Consider the following 17,782-nt stretch of genomic DNA (forward strand, 5'->3'; position numbering starts at 1 on the left):
GCGCTTCTCTTTTACCCGTTACAGGCTTACAGCAGTCAGCAGAGAAGAAAAATATCATCAACGGTAGTCCCTACGTTACCATCCTTCTCTTTTAAATTAGACAAATGTTCTTTCCAATTAATTTTTTTGGGAAAGAACTGCACTTGCCCTCAACTCATTTTCGATTCCCAACATTTAAAAATGAGTTTATTCTTTAACCTATTAATTAGGACATTGAGGTGACTTTTACGTACTAATAAGTTATAACCATCCAACATGGCCATAAAAAAATGACAAAAAAATTAGTGATGCAATTTGAAAACTTAGTGTTAAACAATTTTTGAATTGGTCAAGTAAGTTTTTTCACTTGTGTCACTTCTTCCACAATATAGTGACCCGACCACTGCAACTAGAAGTTTTCAAGCATGAGATAACATTTTCTTTCTTATTTGATCCTTTGTTTCCCGAAAGAAACAAAACAAAATCACACTTAAACACGTACATAACTTCTTATTTCTAGAGTTCTACAAGATAAATAAACCCATGGTAAATGTGAAGGAGCAAATTCAATCTCTCAACATGAAACTTGAGTGATTCATCAAGGAATGTATCTTCAACAAGGTGAAATTAGCAATACAAAATGTCAATGTTTTCCTTTCTCCAAGATTCTTAACAAAACAATAATTAGCTGCGCAATTTTGATACACCAAATAACCCCTCGAAGGAAAATCATGTATGCATATGTAATGTAATAAGATTTCCAAGATAAATAACTTGCGAGCGTCCATCAAATGCAACCCTGCTTTTGACGTCAAGGCCAATATCTTTCGAGTAAGAAGTTCCAAACTGTACCAAAATACTGCAACCATATATCAGTGTATAATTAACTTGTCGATACATCGGAGTTTCATGACTTGCATATACATACATATCAAGAGTTTATATATTCAAAGAATAAATATGTATAGTTACCAGTTTTGCAAAGAAAATCCATGAGGACGGGAAATCAAACTAATATATGTCCCGCTTATTATGTGAGATAGGAAGAAGAATATTGAACTCACCTGATGATGTAATAGAAAATCAAACTGACCTGTTAAATTAGTTACAGCTCGCCATCATTCTCAAGTTGTGCTCTTGTAGCTGCCTTTTCTGCTTCTTCTAAAACGAATGCTTTTAGTGACTCAACATCCTTAGGTCCTATGATATTCAATTTCGGGAGAAGCAAGTTAGATCTGGTAAATGCATAATTTCTATAGCTTTACATTTATAGCTTAAAATATGAAAGCAATTTCAATTATTTGTTCTTCAAAGAAAGTTATTTTCAATTATGTCAGTTGACAACGGAGAATATACAATTTTTGGTTTCAGTAACCATATTAAAAAATAAAAAATAAAAAAAATAAGAACCCTTATATTAATGCAAATTTAATTAAGACTATGCAAGATCTTTGTCTGAATTAAGCAAAGTCACAGGTTAGCAATGAACTAAATATTGTATCAGAAAAGATTTCAACAAACCGACTTAAAATTTATTGGAGAGAGACTCAATTTTTTTGCTGCCTAAAAATAAGACTAATATAGATCTAAGTATCAAATCCTTAATCTTTGCTGAACACTTGTGACCTCCTTCAGATTGTATGCAACAGCAGAGAGAACACGGGGAACCAGATTAATGAAAGTGAAATGACATTAATCTTGAAAAAGGTACCTCATCAGCAATGAAAAAGTTCCAAGGCACTTTGGTGGAACAAGTCCAGGCTACACAACATAACCACCACCTCCTCCATTTAGACGAAAAGGTAGTCTAACCTGATTGGGACTCGCACCTTCAAGTTTAGGTGGTTAAAGTGGTTGCACCTTTTAGAATAACGTAACGACTAGTGCATTAGTACAGCACACACAAGTTATAAGCGTAGGAGCTCATTTTCGATATTAGTTACTTAATGCTCCTAGGGATGGCATATAATGAATTGCATGAGGAAGTATTTAGAGTATCCTTTGGCTTTGCAATTCAGAAATTGCATTCTTGAAGAACTTTGCAGGACAGTGGAATCAACTATTCGACTTTGCAAATATGTTGATGCAGAGATTATTGAGTCAGGTTGGTGATGTACACAACAAGGGCATAATTTGCTTGACGCTTTTTGACAGGTGTTTCCAGTATATTGTTTTTAAAAATCGATTTAAGATAGCAAGGAAGCAATAGAGGCAATTTGAAGGGGTGATCACACAAAAATGTCCAAACGTATTAACTTAGGTGGTGTTTCACCTGTAGGAAAATGGGAGATCGTGTTAATCAGTAACCTAACAGATCAAGTATTAGCACTGTGTCGGCCCAGTATATTGGGTTATGCTACAAGGGCCACAAGCAGCATCACAAAAGGTGGCTCCCATGTTACATGGGGTTCAGATAGCACAATTGTAGGGCTTTTGATGGAGTAGAGAATTCAATTAATAAAATAAAATAAAACTTTGCTTTCAATATTTTCTTTTGGAGTTCAAAGGCCATCCCAACTTTTATAGACATCTGAATGCATACATTTCTTGCTAAAGCCGAGTAAGGCTCTCTGTTTTTCTTTATTTTGTTTATCTATTGTATGCACCCTTCTGCTTCTTAATAAAAAAGTGTTTTGATTCATTAAAGCAGAATTAAGAGCTACAAAAGGAAGCAAGGTCAGAGGGAGAGATACATCAAGATTGCAAAACTGACACAAAAATATGACAAGATGGTTTATCATGCCATAACTAAGCTTTTCCAATGGTCAAATCTAAATATTTAAAGTCGAGAGAGAAGAGAAAACAATTAGTGAAGGGAGACTCAGAAATCGATGCATAGGAATGGCCACTAGCATATATCCAGTTCATTTTGAGAATTCAGTAAAACCTAAGAATTATTGAAACTTCTTAACTCAAATGTTACAGACACACTAAGGGAACTGAGGAAATTCAGGGCCATTTGGTGCTGAATCCTTTACTTCTCATTCTTACCTTTCCTTCAATAGTCTTAAGCACCAAGAAACAAAAATGGGAGTGGAAAGCTATGAATAGTATGCTCCTAAAACAGTTGGTAGAGACCTGTACAAGAGTCTTAAGGCTGATAGAAATAACGTACATAAAATAGCTATAGCAATAAAGTTAAGAAAGCTCGATCTTCAAATTTTCTCTTCAATAAAGTGACTAAAGCTAACCACTAAAAAAGGTGCAAGCCAGTTAAAAAATAATGAATAAATGATCCTCGTGGGAAAAACAAGCAAGTATGAACATGCCTATATCAGTTAAAAAATATTAAGTAAACAATCCTTGCGGAAAAACAAGCAATTATAAACCAACAGAAATCAGTAAAAAAATAGTAAGTGCATGATCCTTGTGTGCTAAAATCAGTTACCTTGGTATTTTGCAACTTCTTCTCCATTATAGAATAGTTTGAACGTAGGATATGAATGAATATCAACTTTTGTACACACTGGTTTATTAGTCGTGCAGTCAACTTCTCCAATCTCTATTTCATCCTCGCCTTCCATTATTGTACCTAAATCCTCCCATAATGTTCCCAAGTTCTTACTGAAAGAAATTTTCAACTATTATTATGCCAAGAATATCTTATATTGGATTTCAACAGATGCAGATGAGCATAAACATACTGAAGCTAAAAACAATTACCAATGCTTACACCAAGGGACACAAAACTTCACGAACCATGCTGTATCTTTCTCCTTCACCTAAATGAAACAATGCATAAATGAGATTCAAAAATAAACTATTAAAGTGTTGGGTTTGTGACCCAAATTATGGTGGATTTTTTTTAGAAATAAATTGTTTCCTTATTTTCATGTGGAAAAAATTATTTTCTTATATTTCACGTGATTTTTATGGAAATATATTATTTCCTTATTCCACATTATTTTCATATTTATGCTATGTCATGTACCTATAAATAGTGATATTCTCTTTCAATTTTGTTCAAGGCAAGAATTGTTGAGTTCTTGTATTTTTCTCCATATTGTCGATTAATAAAACGTCTAGCCTCTGCGATTAACCCTCTTTGTTAATTTCTTCACTTTTAAATCTTGTTTTTCGTCGCGATCTTCATTATTTCATATCGAGCCAAGAATCTCATTCATTACAATCTCTTCGGGTCCAATAAGTGGTATCAGAGCTTGTTCTTGTTTTGGATTGGTTGAGGTTTTTCTGAGATGGCCGCTTTGAAGTATGATATTCTGCAATTGGATGATTTTCTTTGTAGCAAGTAAAGATGAGAGTTATTTTAGCGCAGTTAGATTTGGACGATGTGGTGCTAGGTTTTGAGAAGATGCTAGCTAATTGGACAACGGAGGGATTGGAAGGCTTTATGGTTGATTCATCTTCATCTATTCAACAATATTCAGTGAGATGTCTTGAAGGAGAAAACAGCAGCTGCTTTGTGGTTGAATCCGAAACAATTATGTATAACTAAGAGTCTTATCAGTAAACTAGCTCTAAAACAGAAGCTGTATTCCCATCGTATAGTGGAAGGAGGGTCGTTAGAAGACCATATTGTTGTATTTAAAAAAATTGTCGCAGATTTGGAGACGTTGGAGGTTAAGTACGATAAAGAGAATCTTGCCTTGATCCTGTTTATGTTGTGCATGTGGCTCATATAGAGTGGGACACAGGTCCTAGATCAAATGGACTGATGCCGAATGCCAGATGGGTTGGGGGTGTGGGGGCAACGCCCCCGCGGTACGGTATAGGGGTATTTCTTGTACAGTCTTAAAGTCTTATATGGGCCCAAACTAGGGTTAGTATAAATAATATGTTGTAACCCTATTTTCAGTACTGAATAAAATTATCTCTACTTCACTCTCGTGGACGTAGACACACCGTCGAACCACGTAAAATTCTTGTGTTGATTTATTTTTTATCTCTTTATTATTGTGCATAAAATCCAACATGTTATGTTCACTACCTTGCTCTTATGCGTCGTTTCGGGACACCATTTTGTATAGTCGAGATACTTTGAATAGAGACGACATCTATGATGCTTCGCACTCCAAGGAGAAGTTGAAGCATTTAGTTGGAGCTACATCAAGGGATGAGGAAGCTCTTGTATCTCATCGTGGTCGACGGAGGAGAAGATCGAAGAATAACAGTAATTTGTTTTGCTTTTATTGAAGACGTAAAGAACATATTCGGGAGAATTGTGATAAGTTGTAGGCTAAAGGTGATTTAGCTGCAAATCATGGAGCGCAACCTTTGACTTTAAACAAAACAAATGTAGTTGACGATTTTTCAGATGGCGGAGATGTGATGTTGACCATGGTTTTTGACGTGGAGTCTAGGCCTGACGAGAAGTGGATTCTCGATTCAGCATGTTCACATCATATGTGTTCCAGCTGAAATTTCTTTCAGACATATAAGGTTATTCGGCAAGGTGGAGTTGTAATGGGAAACAACCAGTCTTCTCAAATTGCTGGGATCGATCGAGTTAGACTTAAACTGCGAGAAGGGACAGTCAGAACAATTAATCAGGTTCGACATGTTCTAGACCTAAAAAAGAATCTGATCTCACTTAATACTCTGAATGCAAAAGGGTATAAATTCTCTAGTGGAGGTGGAGTTTTAAATGTTCGAATGAGTGTCCGGGTTATATTGGAGGGATGGAAGAAGTCTTCGTTGTACGTCTTGCAGGGAAGCGCAGAACCAGTTAAAAGACATCGGGACAAGTTCAGTATCGTGGTGGATATTCAGTTTGGTAATAGTACCACTTGTGATAGGCTCTGTGTTGATTCAGAACATTGCTCAAGGGAGCATCTTTGCCACCAATTTCAACGGATATACTGTGTTCATTTGATAGGGTTGGACTCATGAAATGTAGATACCGTGGTATCAATAATGACTGGAATGCTTTTGGGAACGTTGAATGTGACAGTTCTAGCAATGGGCATTCTTATCCAGCATGTAGTATGGTTTCTGCTACAGGGTATGCTTCGACTCTGTTTGGTCAATAGTAATTCCTCGATGAAATTTTTGGAGCCTAGGATTTGGATTCAAGTGTCACTTATGGACGCCTTTCAAAGGACGACAGTTTGGTTTGGAGATTTTCGATTACTGTGTTGAGGATATTAGCTATTTCGATGCAGAAGGATTTGAAATCTTGAAATTTCGTTCGTTGCACCGAAATTTGGGTCAAGGGAAAGATTGTTGGGTTTGTGACCCAAATTAGGGTGGATTTTTTTGGAAATAAATTGTTTCCTTATTTTCATGTGGAAAAATTTGTTTCCTTATATTTCACGTGATTTTTAAGGAAATGCATTATTTCCTTATTCCACATTATTTACATCTTTATACTATGCCATGTACTTATAAATAGAGGTTTTCTCTTTCAATTTTGTTCAAGGCAAGAATTGTTGAATTCTTGTATTTCTCTTCATATTGTCGATTAATAAAACGTCGTGTCTCTACGATTAACACTTTTTGTTAATTTCTTCACTTTTAAATCTTGTTTCTCGTTGCGATCTTCACTACTTCATATAGCGTCATTAATCTCATTCATTAGAATCCCTTCGGGTCCAACATAAAGTGCATTACATTTATAGCAAGAATCTTTTCCTCTTTTCTTTTTTATATCTCCCTGAATGTTGCCTTTTTACATTTTATTATCATCACATACGATGAATATACTGAATACAAATTGAAATGATGGATATTTCCCATGATAGGAATTGCTACTTTAGCTGCCAGAATCGGGCTAAAATTACAAACTTCAAACGAGGACAAAAAGTTACCATTAATCCATCGATTCAATGCAAATATTTTTTGCTACCAAATTGATCCCTGAGATGCTCTGATTTCTTACTAAGCTCGTTTTTCCTTATTAAACATAATTAAAACTCTCAATTGCTGGCAGCAAGGTACAAACAAGTGAATTTCATGATAAGTTACTTAAGAATCAAGGTCAACAAAATACAAAGAACCACACCATGACTACATTAAAAATGCATAAAATCACATCTATTTACCCAAAGAATATCTTAAACGATGTAGATCCATGATCTATTACTATGATAACAATTTATGAAGCGAGTCTTTAATTTTTTACCTTGTCGTCGAAAGTATCGGCGGCTAGGGTTATCACCTCAGCCTTTGCTACATTATTATTCACCCAACTCGAGAGGAGAATGGATGACAAAAGGAAGAACAGAAGAATGTAGAAACGATGTCGCATCATGATTGGCCGGGAATTTCAATTCTCAGGCAGCTCCGCCGAAGATTGGCGTTAATTGGGAGCGAAACTCTGGTAAATTAGGTTGGACTTCGAAATAATTACTATACTGTGTTGAAATGAAGAAGTTTTATTTTAAAATTAATTATTAAAGTTCAGTTTCCTTTTTGATTAATAACGAGATGGAAATAATCGAGTTAATTGTTCCAATGGTTACTGAATTTAGGTCCATATCTTTGGTTGGCCACTGAACTTTAAATTGTCGAGTTATGGTAACTTAACTTAGGTCCATGTATTTGATTGGTCACTAAAGTTTAAAATGTCGAGTTGATCATTGAACTTTGAAAAATGCGAGTTTTGGTCACTGAATTTAGGTTCATATCTTCGATTGCTCACTGAAATTTAAAATGTCGAGTTTTGATCACTGAACTTTAAAAAATATTGCACATTGCTCACTAAACTTTGAAACATATTGTACAATTACTCACTGAATTTTGAAAAATGTTGTACATTATTTACGATAAACTCGATATTTTTCAAAATTCAACAGTTATGCTAGTGAGCAACGTACGGCATATTCCAAAGTTTAGTGATCAAAACTCGACATTTTAAATTTCAGTAAGCAATCTAAGATATGGATCTAAGTTCAGTGAGCAATCTAGGACATTGACCAAAGTTCAGTAACCAAAACTCGACATTTTAAATTTCAGTGACCAATCAAAGACATAAACCTAAGTTCAATACTAAAACTCGATATTTTTCAAAGTTCATTGATCAAAACTCGACATTTTAAACTTCAATTGCCAATCAAAGATATAGACCTAAGTTCAGTGACCATTGGAACAATTAATTCAAAATAATCGAAAATTCTGACAGTGCTCTTTTTGGATTGTAATTTTTATTGCAGAGACTTGATGGAGAGATGCACTCATCAAGACATAGCACCACAGGCTTGACGGTGCAAGCCTTACATAACAAGTATCTCAAAAATGGGGGATTCTTATTTGATGCACCAAAGATTAATTGAAAAAATCATGACTACATTTAACAATAAAATAATCGGAAAGGCTCACATACGACGAAAATTTTTTGTTGCTATGGGAAAAAGAAGAATTCACAATAAAGTGAGAGATGTAACTACCATGAAAGTACTTATTAGTAGATTGAATCAAAAAGTCTTGAGACCAATTGTCAAGAATAATGAATTATTATTTTTATTAATAGCATTTAACTGCCAAATATGGGTGTGAAAGTATGGTCAAAATTTTTGAAAATCCTTTTATGGACATGACGAGTTATTTTTATAAGAAGCAGGGAGTAATTTCATTTTATTTTTTTTCAATGTGGCCCACGTCTTCTGCTGGGATTGGGTGTTTGGTGGCACTGGCGGAGGCACATTAGGGCGAGGAGGGAGGCAGGGCCACCCAAAATTTTTATTAAAAAAAAAAAAAAAAAAAATCAAAATAGGAAAAGGAATCCTAAATGAAAGGGACAAGTTCACACTTTTCTTCTCCTCATAATTCCATTCCAGTTTGAAAAGCTTTAAACCTTACCCACCGGTCACCTCTCTTCTCTTCTTCTTAAGTCTCTTGCAAATCCAATTCCAATTGACGATCGACCATCGTTTACATGCGAGTTTGTTGCTATTTCTTTGGCATTTTCTAATTCTCCTCTTCTATTGGAAAGGTGATATCAACGAGTTAGTACATTAGGCTCTTGAATTGATTTTTAGGTGACCCTTTTTGCAAAATTTTCACAAAAAAAATAAAAATAAAAAAATAAAAAATATTCTCAGGTGAAAATTTAAGGTACCTTTCAAATTGTGATGCCTAATGTTCTAGGCAATAGGCATTGGATTTCTCAATTTACTCTTTGGATATTAGGGTTCTAAACAAATAATAAACAAAAACCAAGTTTCTAGAAGTTGAAGAAATGAATACACGGTGGGCTTTTCCTTATTAGTTGGAGTAGGGATTTGTGTTTTTGGCTTTAATTAGTGTGTAGAAAAAAAAAAGTGTATATGTGTGTGGCCTTGAACTTGAAAAAGAAATATGACAAAACGATAGGAAGATAATAATTATTGTGTTTATTATATCCTTGTTTGAGCCCTATTTGGGATGGGATGGGAGGGGAGGGGGATAGAATGAATTTTTGAATAGTATATTAATATGAAATGTGTGGTTAAAAAATAAGGAAAAATTTTAGATTTATGTGTAATATTATTTATTGAAAAATGTGTGGTTGAAATGATGTTAAAATACTGTTGAAAAATGTATTTTTACCAAATAATGAGGATCAAACAAGGGCTATATTTTCAATAATGTTATTAGTTGATTTAAATGAAACTTTGTTAAATTTATAATCTTTATTACAAATTTTTATTTACATGGTATTCGATTCAATGTCAACGGCCATGAAGAGATACTTTAAAAAGAAAGTTTCAATTTCTATTGAAGGTCAAAATATTGATGGAAAGAAATCTAGCAATGCCCGTGTGATTATTAAAGAAGAAAGGGATATTAAAGTTAAAAGTGATATTGGGAACGAAAGTAATAATCGAGGTGAAAGTATGGATGACAATCGGGCTCATCTGCTCGGGCCATCCGTGGTTCAACTCGAAAAAAGCTTGAGTCTACCCGGCTCGAGGCTCGGGCCGAGTCCCATTTTAGGATGTCGGGCAAAGCTCGAGCCGGCCTATGTGGCTTACCGGCTCGAGCTCAGCACGCTACCTCAATTTGGCAGCAATTAAGGCAACATGTTGTTGCCAGCAGCCTGCTGCCCTCTTTATTAATTCAGGAAAAAACAATCGCAACCAAAATCTACTCGGCCCAAAAAGGCTAGAGTCGAGCCTAATTTTTTTGGCCGAGGTTTTGCTCGGGCCCGGAAAAAAGCTTGATCATTTTACTCGAGCTAAGCTCGGCCCGGAAAAAAGCTTGATCATTTTACTCGAGTCGAGCTCGAGCCATAAATTTCAGCTTATTGATATCCCTAGGTGAAAGTGATGTTGGCCATGAAAATGATATTATTGAGGATGAAAGTGAAGTTGTCCAAGATAAAAATGATGGCGTTCCGGATGAAATAAATGTTCATGGTAAACTATGGAAAATCTTCATTGAGGCGTTTTCAATTTTCTTGGTTTTACGAATTTCCTTCTTGGTTGGAGTATAGAATAGCGAAAGATGCTGCATTTTACCTTTACTATTATTTTTTTAAATCAGGTGTGAAACGAGGAGGTGGTGACACTTTTGTTGTGTGAGGGTTCTCAAATTGGAAAAGTAAAGAAAAAACTTCAAGAGCACGTTGGAAATCACAATAGTGCATACAATAAAGCTCGGATTAAGTGTGAAGCTTTTATAAATCAAGAAAAAATATTCAGGCGATTTTCTTAAAACAATCACAAAAATCATAACATGGCTATCGAATTCGCTTGGGTGCATTAGTTGATTGTCTTCGGTGTCTTATAAGACAAGGACTTGCATTTCGCGAACACGATAAATCTGAAGATTCAAATTTTCAAGGAAATTTTCTTAAATTATTACATGTTTTGGTTGATCATAATGAGGAGATTAAACCTGTTACTTTCAAAAATGCTCCTGATAATCTCAAATTAACATCACCCAATATTCAAAAAGATATTGTAAGTGTTGTTGCTTTTGAAACAATCGGTGTTATTATCAACGAAATTGGTAATGGTTTATTTTCTATTCTGGTTGATGAATCGCATGACATCTCAGTTAAGGAACACATGTCTATTGTTTTTCGTTATGTGAACAAGAATGGATGTGTAGTTGAACATTTTGTGGGTATAGATCATGTTTCGAATAACACAGCTCTCTTCCTTAAAGCAGCTATTGATCGCTTATTCTCTAGATATAAATTAAGTAAATCTCGCTTAAGAGGTTGCGGTTATGATGGAGCTAGTGATATGCAAGGTGAATTTAATGGTCTCAAAGCACTTATTCTAAAAAGCATGTAGAGATTGAAGCCTTTTTTTTTTTATTTGGTTGATAGAGTGGTGAATGTTGTCGGAGGATCAGTTAAACGATGTGGTCTTCTTCAGCAAAGACTTCGAATTGTTGAGGCGCTCAATCACGATAAATTATCAAGTGGCTGGGGCCTTAATCAACAAACTACCTTAAAGCGTTCTGGTTATACATGTTGGAGCTCTCATTAGAATTCTTTGATTAACTTGATTCAAATGTTTTCATCTACAATTGATGTACTTGAAACAATTGTTGAGGATGTTCCAAGTTCTGGAAAAAGAGGCGAAGCACTTAATTTATTGGCTTTGATAGTAAGATTTGATTTTGTATTTAGTCTACATCTCATGAAAGGGACATTAGGAATTTCAAATGAACTGTCAAGGGCATTACAAAAGAAAGATCAAGATATTGTCAATGCCATGAGATTAGTAAAAATTTGTGAAGAACAACTTCAAGCAATGAGAGACAATGGATGAGACTCCTTTCTTGAAATTGTTTGTTCTTTCTGTCAAAAGTAGCATATTGATGTTTCCAACGTGGATGCTATGTATATACCTCCAACTCATTCACGACGTAACACTCCAGAAATGACGAATTTACATCACTTACGTGTGAATTACTTTTATGTCGTCATTGATATGCAGATTCAAGAGTTAAATAATCATTTTTCCAAGGGAAACAGTGAATTGTGCCTTTGCATAACATGTTTGTGTCCAAATGATTCATTTTCTGCTTTTGACGAGAGCAAATTAATTCGAGTTGTTGAGTATTATCTTGAAGATTTTCACTAACTGATCTTTCTACACTTGATGATCAACTTGAAACTTATATATTTGCTATGCGCACGGATGAAAACTTTAGAGGATTTCAAGGTCTTAGTGATCTTACAAAGAAGTTAGTTGTGATGAAGAAATATGAAATGTATCCACTACTACATAGGCTTGTGACACTGGCATTGATTTTTCCCGTTGCTACTGTTAATGTTGAGAGGGTTTTTCTGCAATAAATATTGTCAAGACTCAATTGCGCAATCGAATTGGAGATCAATGGTTGATTCATAGTTTAGCTGTATATATTGAGAAGGATATATTTAATGAAATTGATAATGATGTAATTATACAACGTTTTCAAAATATGGAAACGAGTCTAGAATAAATATAGTGATGTAGTGTTACAATTTTATGTTATTTGTATTTATTTTTGCCATATAATTTTTGCCCACCCAGTTAAAATATCCTGGCTTCGCCGCTGTTTGGTGCTATTTTTTGCCAGAGCTCCTATTATTTCTTGAAGTGTCGGATAGTTGAAATCCATGGATGACCAACTGATCATCCATTATGTTCAAAACTTGCATCATTTGATGTTTGGAGTAATGATTCAATCTTGTAGTGGATATTGTAAAGCATTGCTATAAAACTTAGGACACATTGTGTTAGTATTGTATGGATAGTGGAAATTATGCATTTATAATAAGTTGTGATGATTATAACTTATACATATCTGTTATGCTAATTTTTTATTTACTTTTTTTTTTTTAAATGTTAATTACAAATTGCGATATAATGATTTACTTGTTATTTTTCTGTAATTCAAATTACAAATTGCTTAACTTTCATATTACATCCGTCTTGTTTGTGCGTACAAGTCACATAACAAACTGTTTAATAATCATATTACATCCATAAATTTTTATTTTTTATTTTTTAATTTGTTAGTTATAAATTTACATGCTATGTAATTTTTTATTTTCGTACAATTATAGACCCCGTTTATGTGTTTTGAAGATTGTAACCTCACTAGAATCAAATACGGTGACAATTGGGGTAACCAAAAAAAAAAAAAAAAACGGGGATACATGTAAACGAATTAGTAAATGAAATCAATGTTTCAATACAAAATAATGTTAAGCCCCCATTTGGTTAAGCTAAAAAATTGAATTAAAATTCAAGTCAAAATCAACATTTACATGATGTATTTCGTAGGATCCACACATTCCACCACCCTTTAACAAAATTTACTAAAAATTCGATTTTTATCTAAATCCAACGGGAGCTAAAAGTAATTCTTGCTTCCTTTTGAACTTGATTAAATGTGGATAGATACAACTCATAGGAGCTCTTATTGCTCTTATTCAATCATCATTTTAGTCAGTAGTAACAACTTATTTCTAGTTCCATGGTATTTTGATATTTCATGAATTAAGTAAATGAAGTGCATATTGAAGAAGCTTATGAACACAAATTTAACATATCATAGTTTCAGTTAAAAAAGGGGGAAAAAAGAATAATTAATAACTCAGGTTCAAAGTTTTTACCAGACTACATTCAACAGAAAAACCCAATAACCTACTCAGTTTCGCTATACCGTTGGAGCTCTAATATTTCAAAACAAAATATACTAGTCATGTTTCCTTGTGTTGTTCCATTTTTCTTCATTTAATTCTTCAAACACAGGACAGTACGCATGGTCACGGATAATGGTAATAAGAACATAAGTATTAACAGCCAAGAACAGTAAACTTGCCATCCATAGCTGAATGAAAACATTCTTGCCCCGAAATTCCAGCAAATAACCCCACATTAACCAATGAGTTTGAGCTCCCATCCACAAAAAGATGCAGGCTATGCCTTTCTACGTTAGCTTCATATTGCTCCATGGTAGTATTAGAGGCAATAGGCAGAAGAACCAAACAAAGTACTGTGCAGTTATAACCTGTAACAAGATTAAGCAGAATGATGAAATGCATGTTACTTGTATAGTGTAAAAATAAGATAAGGTTATATGTTTTTATATACCTTGTTAAATGCTACAAATGTTAGCGTTTGCACAAAGAAACAGAATGGCAAGTCATATGCAAAGCGGAAGATGAGAGCTAGCTGCACGATGAACTGAGGCAGAAAGGAGATGAGTTTTTCCAGGCTCGAGAACTCTTGTTCGTAGTGTAGATATATGTGGTAAAAGTATATTGAAAAGTTGTGTCTTGGGTCCGTACGAGTGAGATGGTATAGCAGCGCCTCGTCCAAGAAATCCCATCCATAAAAGTAGAAACACAATCCAGTTAAGATGAAGAAGATAGATCCAGAAACAAACCCAAACACAAGTCCCCTCCAAGTAAAAATGCTTGTCAAAAAGTTCCTAATAAATTGTAAAACAGTAAATCTCAACTTGCTTGAGCCATTAAGTGACATTAATTTTCTAGAGCTCCAGTCCACAAGGGCAGGCTTTTTACCAGACTGGAAGTGGAGAGGATGAAGAACTAAGGTTATGGGCAGTGCATAAATTATAGGATATATTCTCAAATGAACAAGTCCATACCAAAATGCAGCTTGCACCAGCTGGTCTGCATCCAAGATAATGGCAGACAAATTAAAATGGCAATTTTCTTTAACTGAGTTCACATAGAAATGCCAAAAAGAAAACAAAAAATGAATTGGAAACTAAATTTTTTGCCTCGAAGTGAAGGTGCATGCCCAAGCCAATAAAATTCAGACTGATAGTTTTACATCAGTGAAATCCCAAGCCATAAAATGCAGATCCTTCTCTCTAATCTCTCACATTATCTGACTTCCAAGTTATATGGCATATGAAATTTGAAGTTTTATACGCTACTATAGAGTTCATGCACTTTTATCCTTTTTTTTCCCCGTATATTTGTTATTGCGTTTTCATATTTAGCTTCATAATTCCATGCATGGAGATTGAAGTATACTGTGCAATAACATGGGTGAAGCCAGTTGCATGTGCTCCAATGACATTTTTAACATGTCAGAGAAAAGTAAAAATGCAGAATAATAGTTCGAATGCAGAACATGGTTTGAATGTAATTACAGTTAAGTATTAATGGTGTAGGACAAGATGCATAAAAAATAATTCCTACAATAGCAGCGGAAAATTGAAATTCAGGGTTGGCTTGTTGGAATTTCAACAACTGCAAAGTTCACAAAACAGCGCATTTATGGGGTTCACCTACATGTATCGCACAATATTCAGACCAAATTCATGTTATTTGTTCCATGCCTTTTTCTCTTTTAGAGGTTCTTATGCATTCAATGCACGATCTTTTTTTGGTTTCAGTAATTTCGTGAAACTGCCAATTCAACCGTTAATGGTACCTCCAAATTTCTGCAGATATTCTGCCTCTTCACAACAGTACCAGCTCCTATCAAATAATTTTTCCGTCTGGCACTGATAAATTTACTTGACATGCATGCTATTGAAGCAGATGTCTAGATCAACAGGCGAGCAATTACAGGAGAGATTTTACTAACAAGTAAATCAAAATCTATAGAAATTGTACCATTCATCAGACACAAAATGATCCACAGGATCACGGCACACACAATGGGCTCACAATTCCCACGGGTTCCAATGGTGAAGGTGAAAGGATTAAAAAGCCATACCATCAAAGAGGAGGTGCATAGTTTCTCAGGCACCCCTCGTAGCTTCAAAATGGTGTGTATAAGCAATCCTACAAGTAGATCTGTCACGTGAATTCAGTGTAAAACTATTATTATTTGATCGCCAACATGTATAGTGCAGTTCAATGCAGTTTAACAGAATTTTAAAGACAAGTATAAAATTTATATGTAATATAATATACACATATATAAATACTTGTAAAAACAAAAAGATCCCCTAAAGTGAGAAAGAGAAGTCCTAAAATAGCCCAAAGAAGAAATTCCTCGGACTATTTTATTTCTTTGAACAGGGTAGCTACCTAAACAATAGAAAAGTGTAGAGCTAATGTCCTAAAGCTAACTTCGCGTTATTCTCTTTCTGTTCCTTTACATGAAAACCAAGAAAGATATATTCTATATCAGTTTGATCTAGTTCAAACTTTGAAGCACAGACTAAAGGCCAAAAACCAACAGTACTCGGAGCAAATATTAGTGTTACTACAAGCTAAAGTAATACCGAGAGTCCAAACACTACTCACAATAAAAGCTGTACTTCTATTATTCGAGAACAGGTGCAACTGCATCACTTTTAGTCACCAACACTTCCCTTAGCTCCAAAAGAGGATAAAAACTAATATACACAATATAGGACTCAACCAATATTAACTCCAGAGTTGACCATTTCCTATGACTGATCAAGATATGATGAGCACATGAAACTGAAGAATTCAAGGTTAACAATTGAGTACAAAGTAAGCTATCCTTCTCCTTTCGACTAATGTTTTGAGTTCATTAAAGCTCAAAAAATAATTTATATATACCCAGTTCTAATCAGTGAATTAGTTGAAAATAACCTAGCTCTTTCGCCACTTCAAAATTTCTGCGCTTTGTTAATTAAGCAACATGGTATACCTGAGGCCGAGAAGAGAAATTTTCCCCACATGTGATGAAGAAATGAATTTGGCAAGAGAAGAGCAGCAATCAGTGGTGAATACCGATATGTTGATCTTTCATAAGGTGATTTTCCAGATGCCATTAAGGCCGCAGCATCAGAAAAGACAAGATAGTCCACATCCGTGTACCTGACCTCCATATGAGTGTCTTGCCACTCCCCATACAATATTAAGAAGACTCCAAGAATTGCTGAGATTATAAAAAGAAATCGAAAATTTATTTTGTCCATTGCCAATATTTTGAAACTCTTAACATACACCTTGCGTCACAGACAATGAAGTTGCTGTTCTAAATGATGAATAGCACAAGTGCCAGTCCAGCAGCAGAATAAAATTAACATAATCCATATGCCATGCTGATCGGATAAATACAGCTGCAAAAGAAGAAAGTCAAAATCGCCTAATAAGTATGTAGAGCCAGGATGAAAAGAAATGGCAGATAAACTATAGCAAAATGCGGTACATCTCTAACAGCACTTCTCTTCAACTTCTTTACATGATCTAGGCTAATTAATTTTTACCATAATTAAACAATCAAGCCACAGTAAGAAATGAGTTTCACCAAATGAGAAAGGCCTTATTGGCAATTTCATGCACAGAAAACAACTCAAGAGAATTGATAGCCAAGTAAACATCCAATAAATGCATCTCAGATAAACAAATTGTCCAATTCAACAAGCAACACCAAGCTAGCGTGTGCATCGGTTTACCCAATCCACTTTGTTATGATTTTTTTGTCTTCTGATTCATATTTTTAAACGCCCAAACAATGGCCAACGTAGTTGTAAAATAATCAATATTTGGTTTGCATTTGATTCAGCTTCTTGACCTTTTTCATCCCATCCATGGCTAATATAATCAAAGACACTGCCACCAAAACCACCTCCCTTGTAGCCACTACACCATCTCAACTTCAAAATGTCCAACAATGCCAACTTACAACCAATTCGGCAGAGCCATATACGACCACAAAGATTAAATTTTAGTTCATCCCAGCTGGAAGAAAAAATTAGGATCTTTGGTTCATATCTAGTATAAAAATGGAAAAAAGCAGCAATTTTTTGGCTTACATGATTTGCTTTTTTGGCTTCTGAGACCCATCAATGTTTTGACGGAGTGAGATAATCTTGGATTCACAATTCGCCCATCTAAATTTTTCAGCAAAATCGTGTGAACATCTCAAACACCAAAACTTTACAGAGAGAAAAGAAAGGGTTATTGAGATTCTAAAGGTGCACAAGAAGTTGCCAAAAAGGAATAATGTCG

At 34.7% G+C, this 17,782-nt stretch overlaps 2 protein-coding genes across 4 annotated transcripts in view; both read right to left on the minus strand.

The window, feature by feature from the left end:
• Window positions 1-528: 528 nt before the first annotated feature.
• Window positions 529-7,309, minus strand: LOC111369922 (protein disulfide-isomerase 5-1). Of its 2 annotated transcripts, none has more exons than XM_022991652.1 (5): window positions 7,061-7,309; window positions 3,643-3,701; window positions 3,368-3,543; window positions 1,073-1,179; window positions 529-825 (listed from the first exon to the last, which is right to left on the minus strand). In XM_022991652.1, exons 1-4 carry the CDS (start codon window positions 7,187-7,189, stop codon window positions 1,085-1,087), a joined length of 459 nt encoding a protein of 152 aa, XP_022847420.1. In that variant the 5' UTR covers window positions 7,190-7,309; the 3' UTR covers window positions 529-825; window positions 1,073-1,084. The 2 variants fall into 2 exon arrangements, with proteins under 2 accessions (XP_022847420.1, XP_022847421.1); XM_022991653.1 differs by having other exon boundaries at window positions 529-838.
• Window positions 7,310-13,450: 6,141 nt separating this feature from the next.
• The window catches only part of LOC111369921 (GPI mannosyltransferase 1-like), a 6,317-nt gene continuing 1,985 nt past the window's right edge, over window positions 13,451-17,782 (minus strand). Inside the window, exons 3-8 of one of the 2 annotated variants that reach the window (XM_022991651.1) lie at window positions 17,587-17,664; window positions 16,476-16,890; window positions 15,464-15,646; window positions 14,482-14,506; window positions 13,962-14,301; window positions 13,451-13,878 (exon numbers count right to left, since the gene is read on the minus strand). In XM_022991651.1, the coding sequence (XP_022847419.1) occupies window positions 13,798-13,878; window positions 13,962-14,301; window positions 14,482-14,506; window positions 15,464-15,646; window positions 16,476-16,746 (900 nt within the window). In that variant the 5' untranslated portion in view covers window positions 16,747-16,890; window positions 17,587-17,664 and the 3' untranslated portion in view covers window positions 13,451-13,797. Of the gene's footprint in view, window positions 13,879-13,961; window positions 14,507-15,463; window positions 15,647-16,475; window positions 16,891-17,586; window positions 17,665-17,782 lie in introns of both variants that reach the window. The other variant, XM_022991650.1, reaches the window with a different exon arrangement.

This window comes from Olea europaea, chromosome 20 (assembly GCF_002742605.1).
Source record: "Olea europaea var. sylvestris chromosome 20, O_europaea_v1, whole genome shotgun sequence".
NCBI lineage: Eukaryota > Viridiplantae > Streptophyta > Magnoliopsida > Lamiales > Oleaceae > Olea > Olea europaea.

What these genes read in the sequence shown, in the direction of transcription:
- LOC111369922 (XM_022991652.1), bottom strand. Translation starts at nt 7,189, where the DNA reads ATGATGCGACATCGTTTCTACATTCTTCTGTTCTTCCTTTTGTCATCC. An exon ending in CCGATACTTTCGACGACAAG is followed by an intron (nt 3,702 to 7,060) that starts GTAAAAAATTAA and finishes TGTTTCATTTAG; the next exon opens with GTGAAGGAGAAAGATACAGC. An exon ending in GTCCCTTGGTGTAAGCATTG is followed by an intron (nt 3,544 to 3,642) that starts GTAATTGTTTTT and finishes AATTTCTTTCAG; the next exon opens with TAAGAACTTGGGAACATTAT.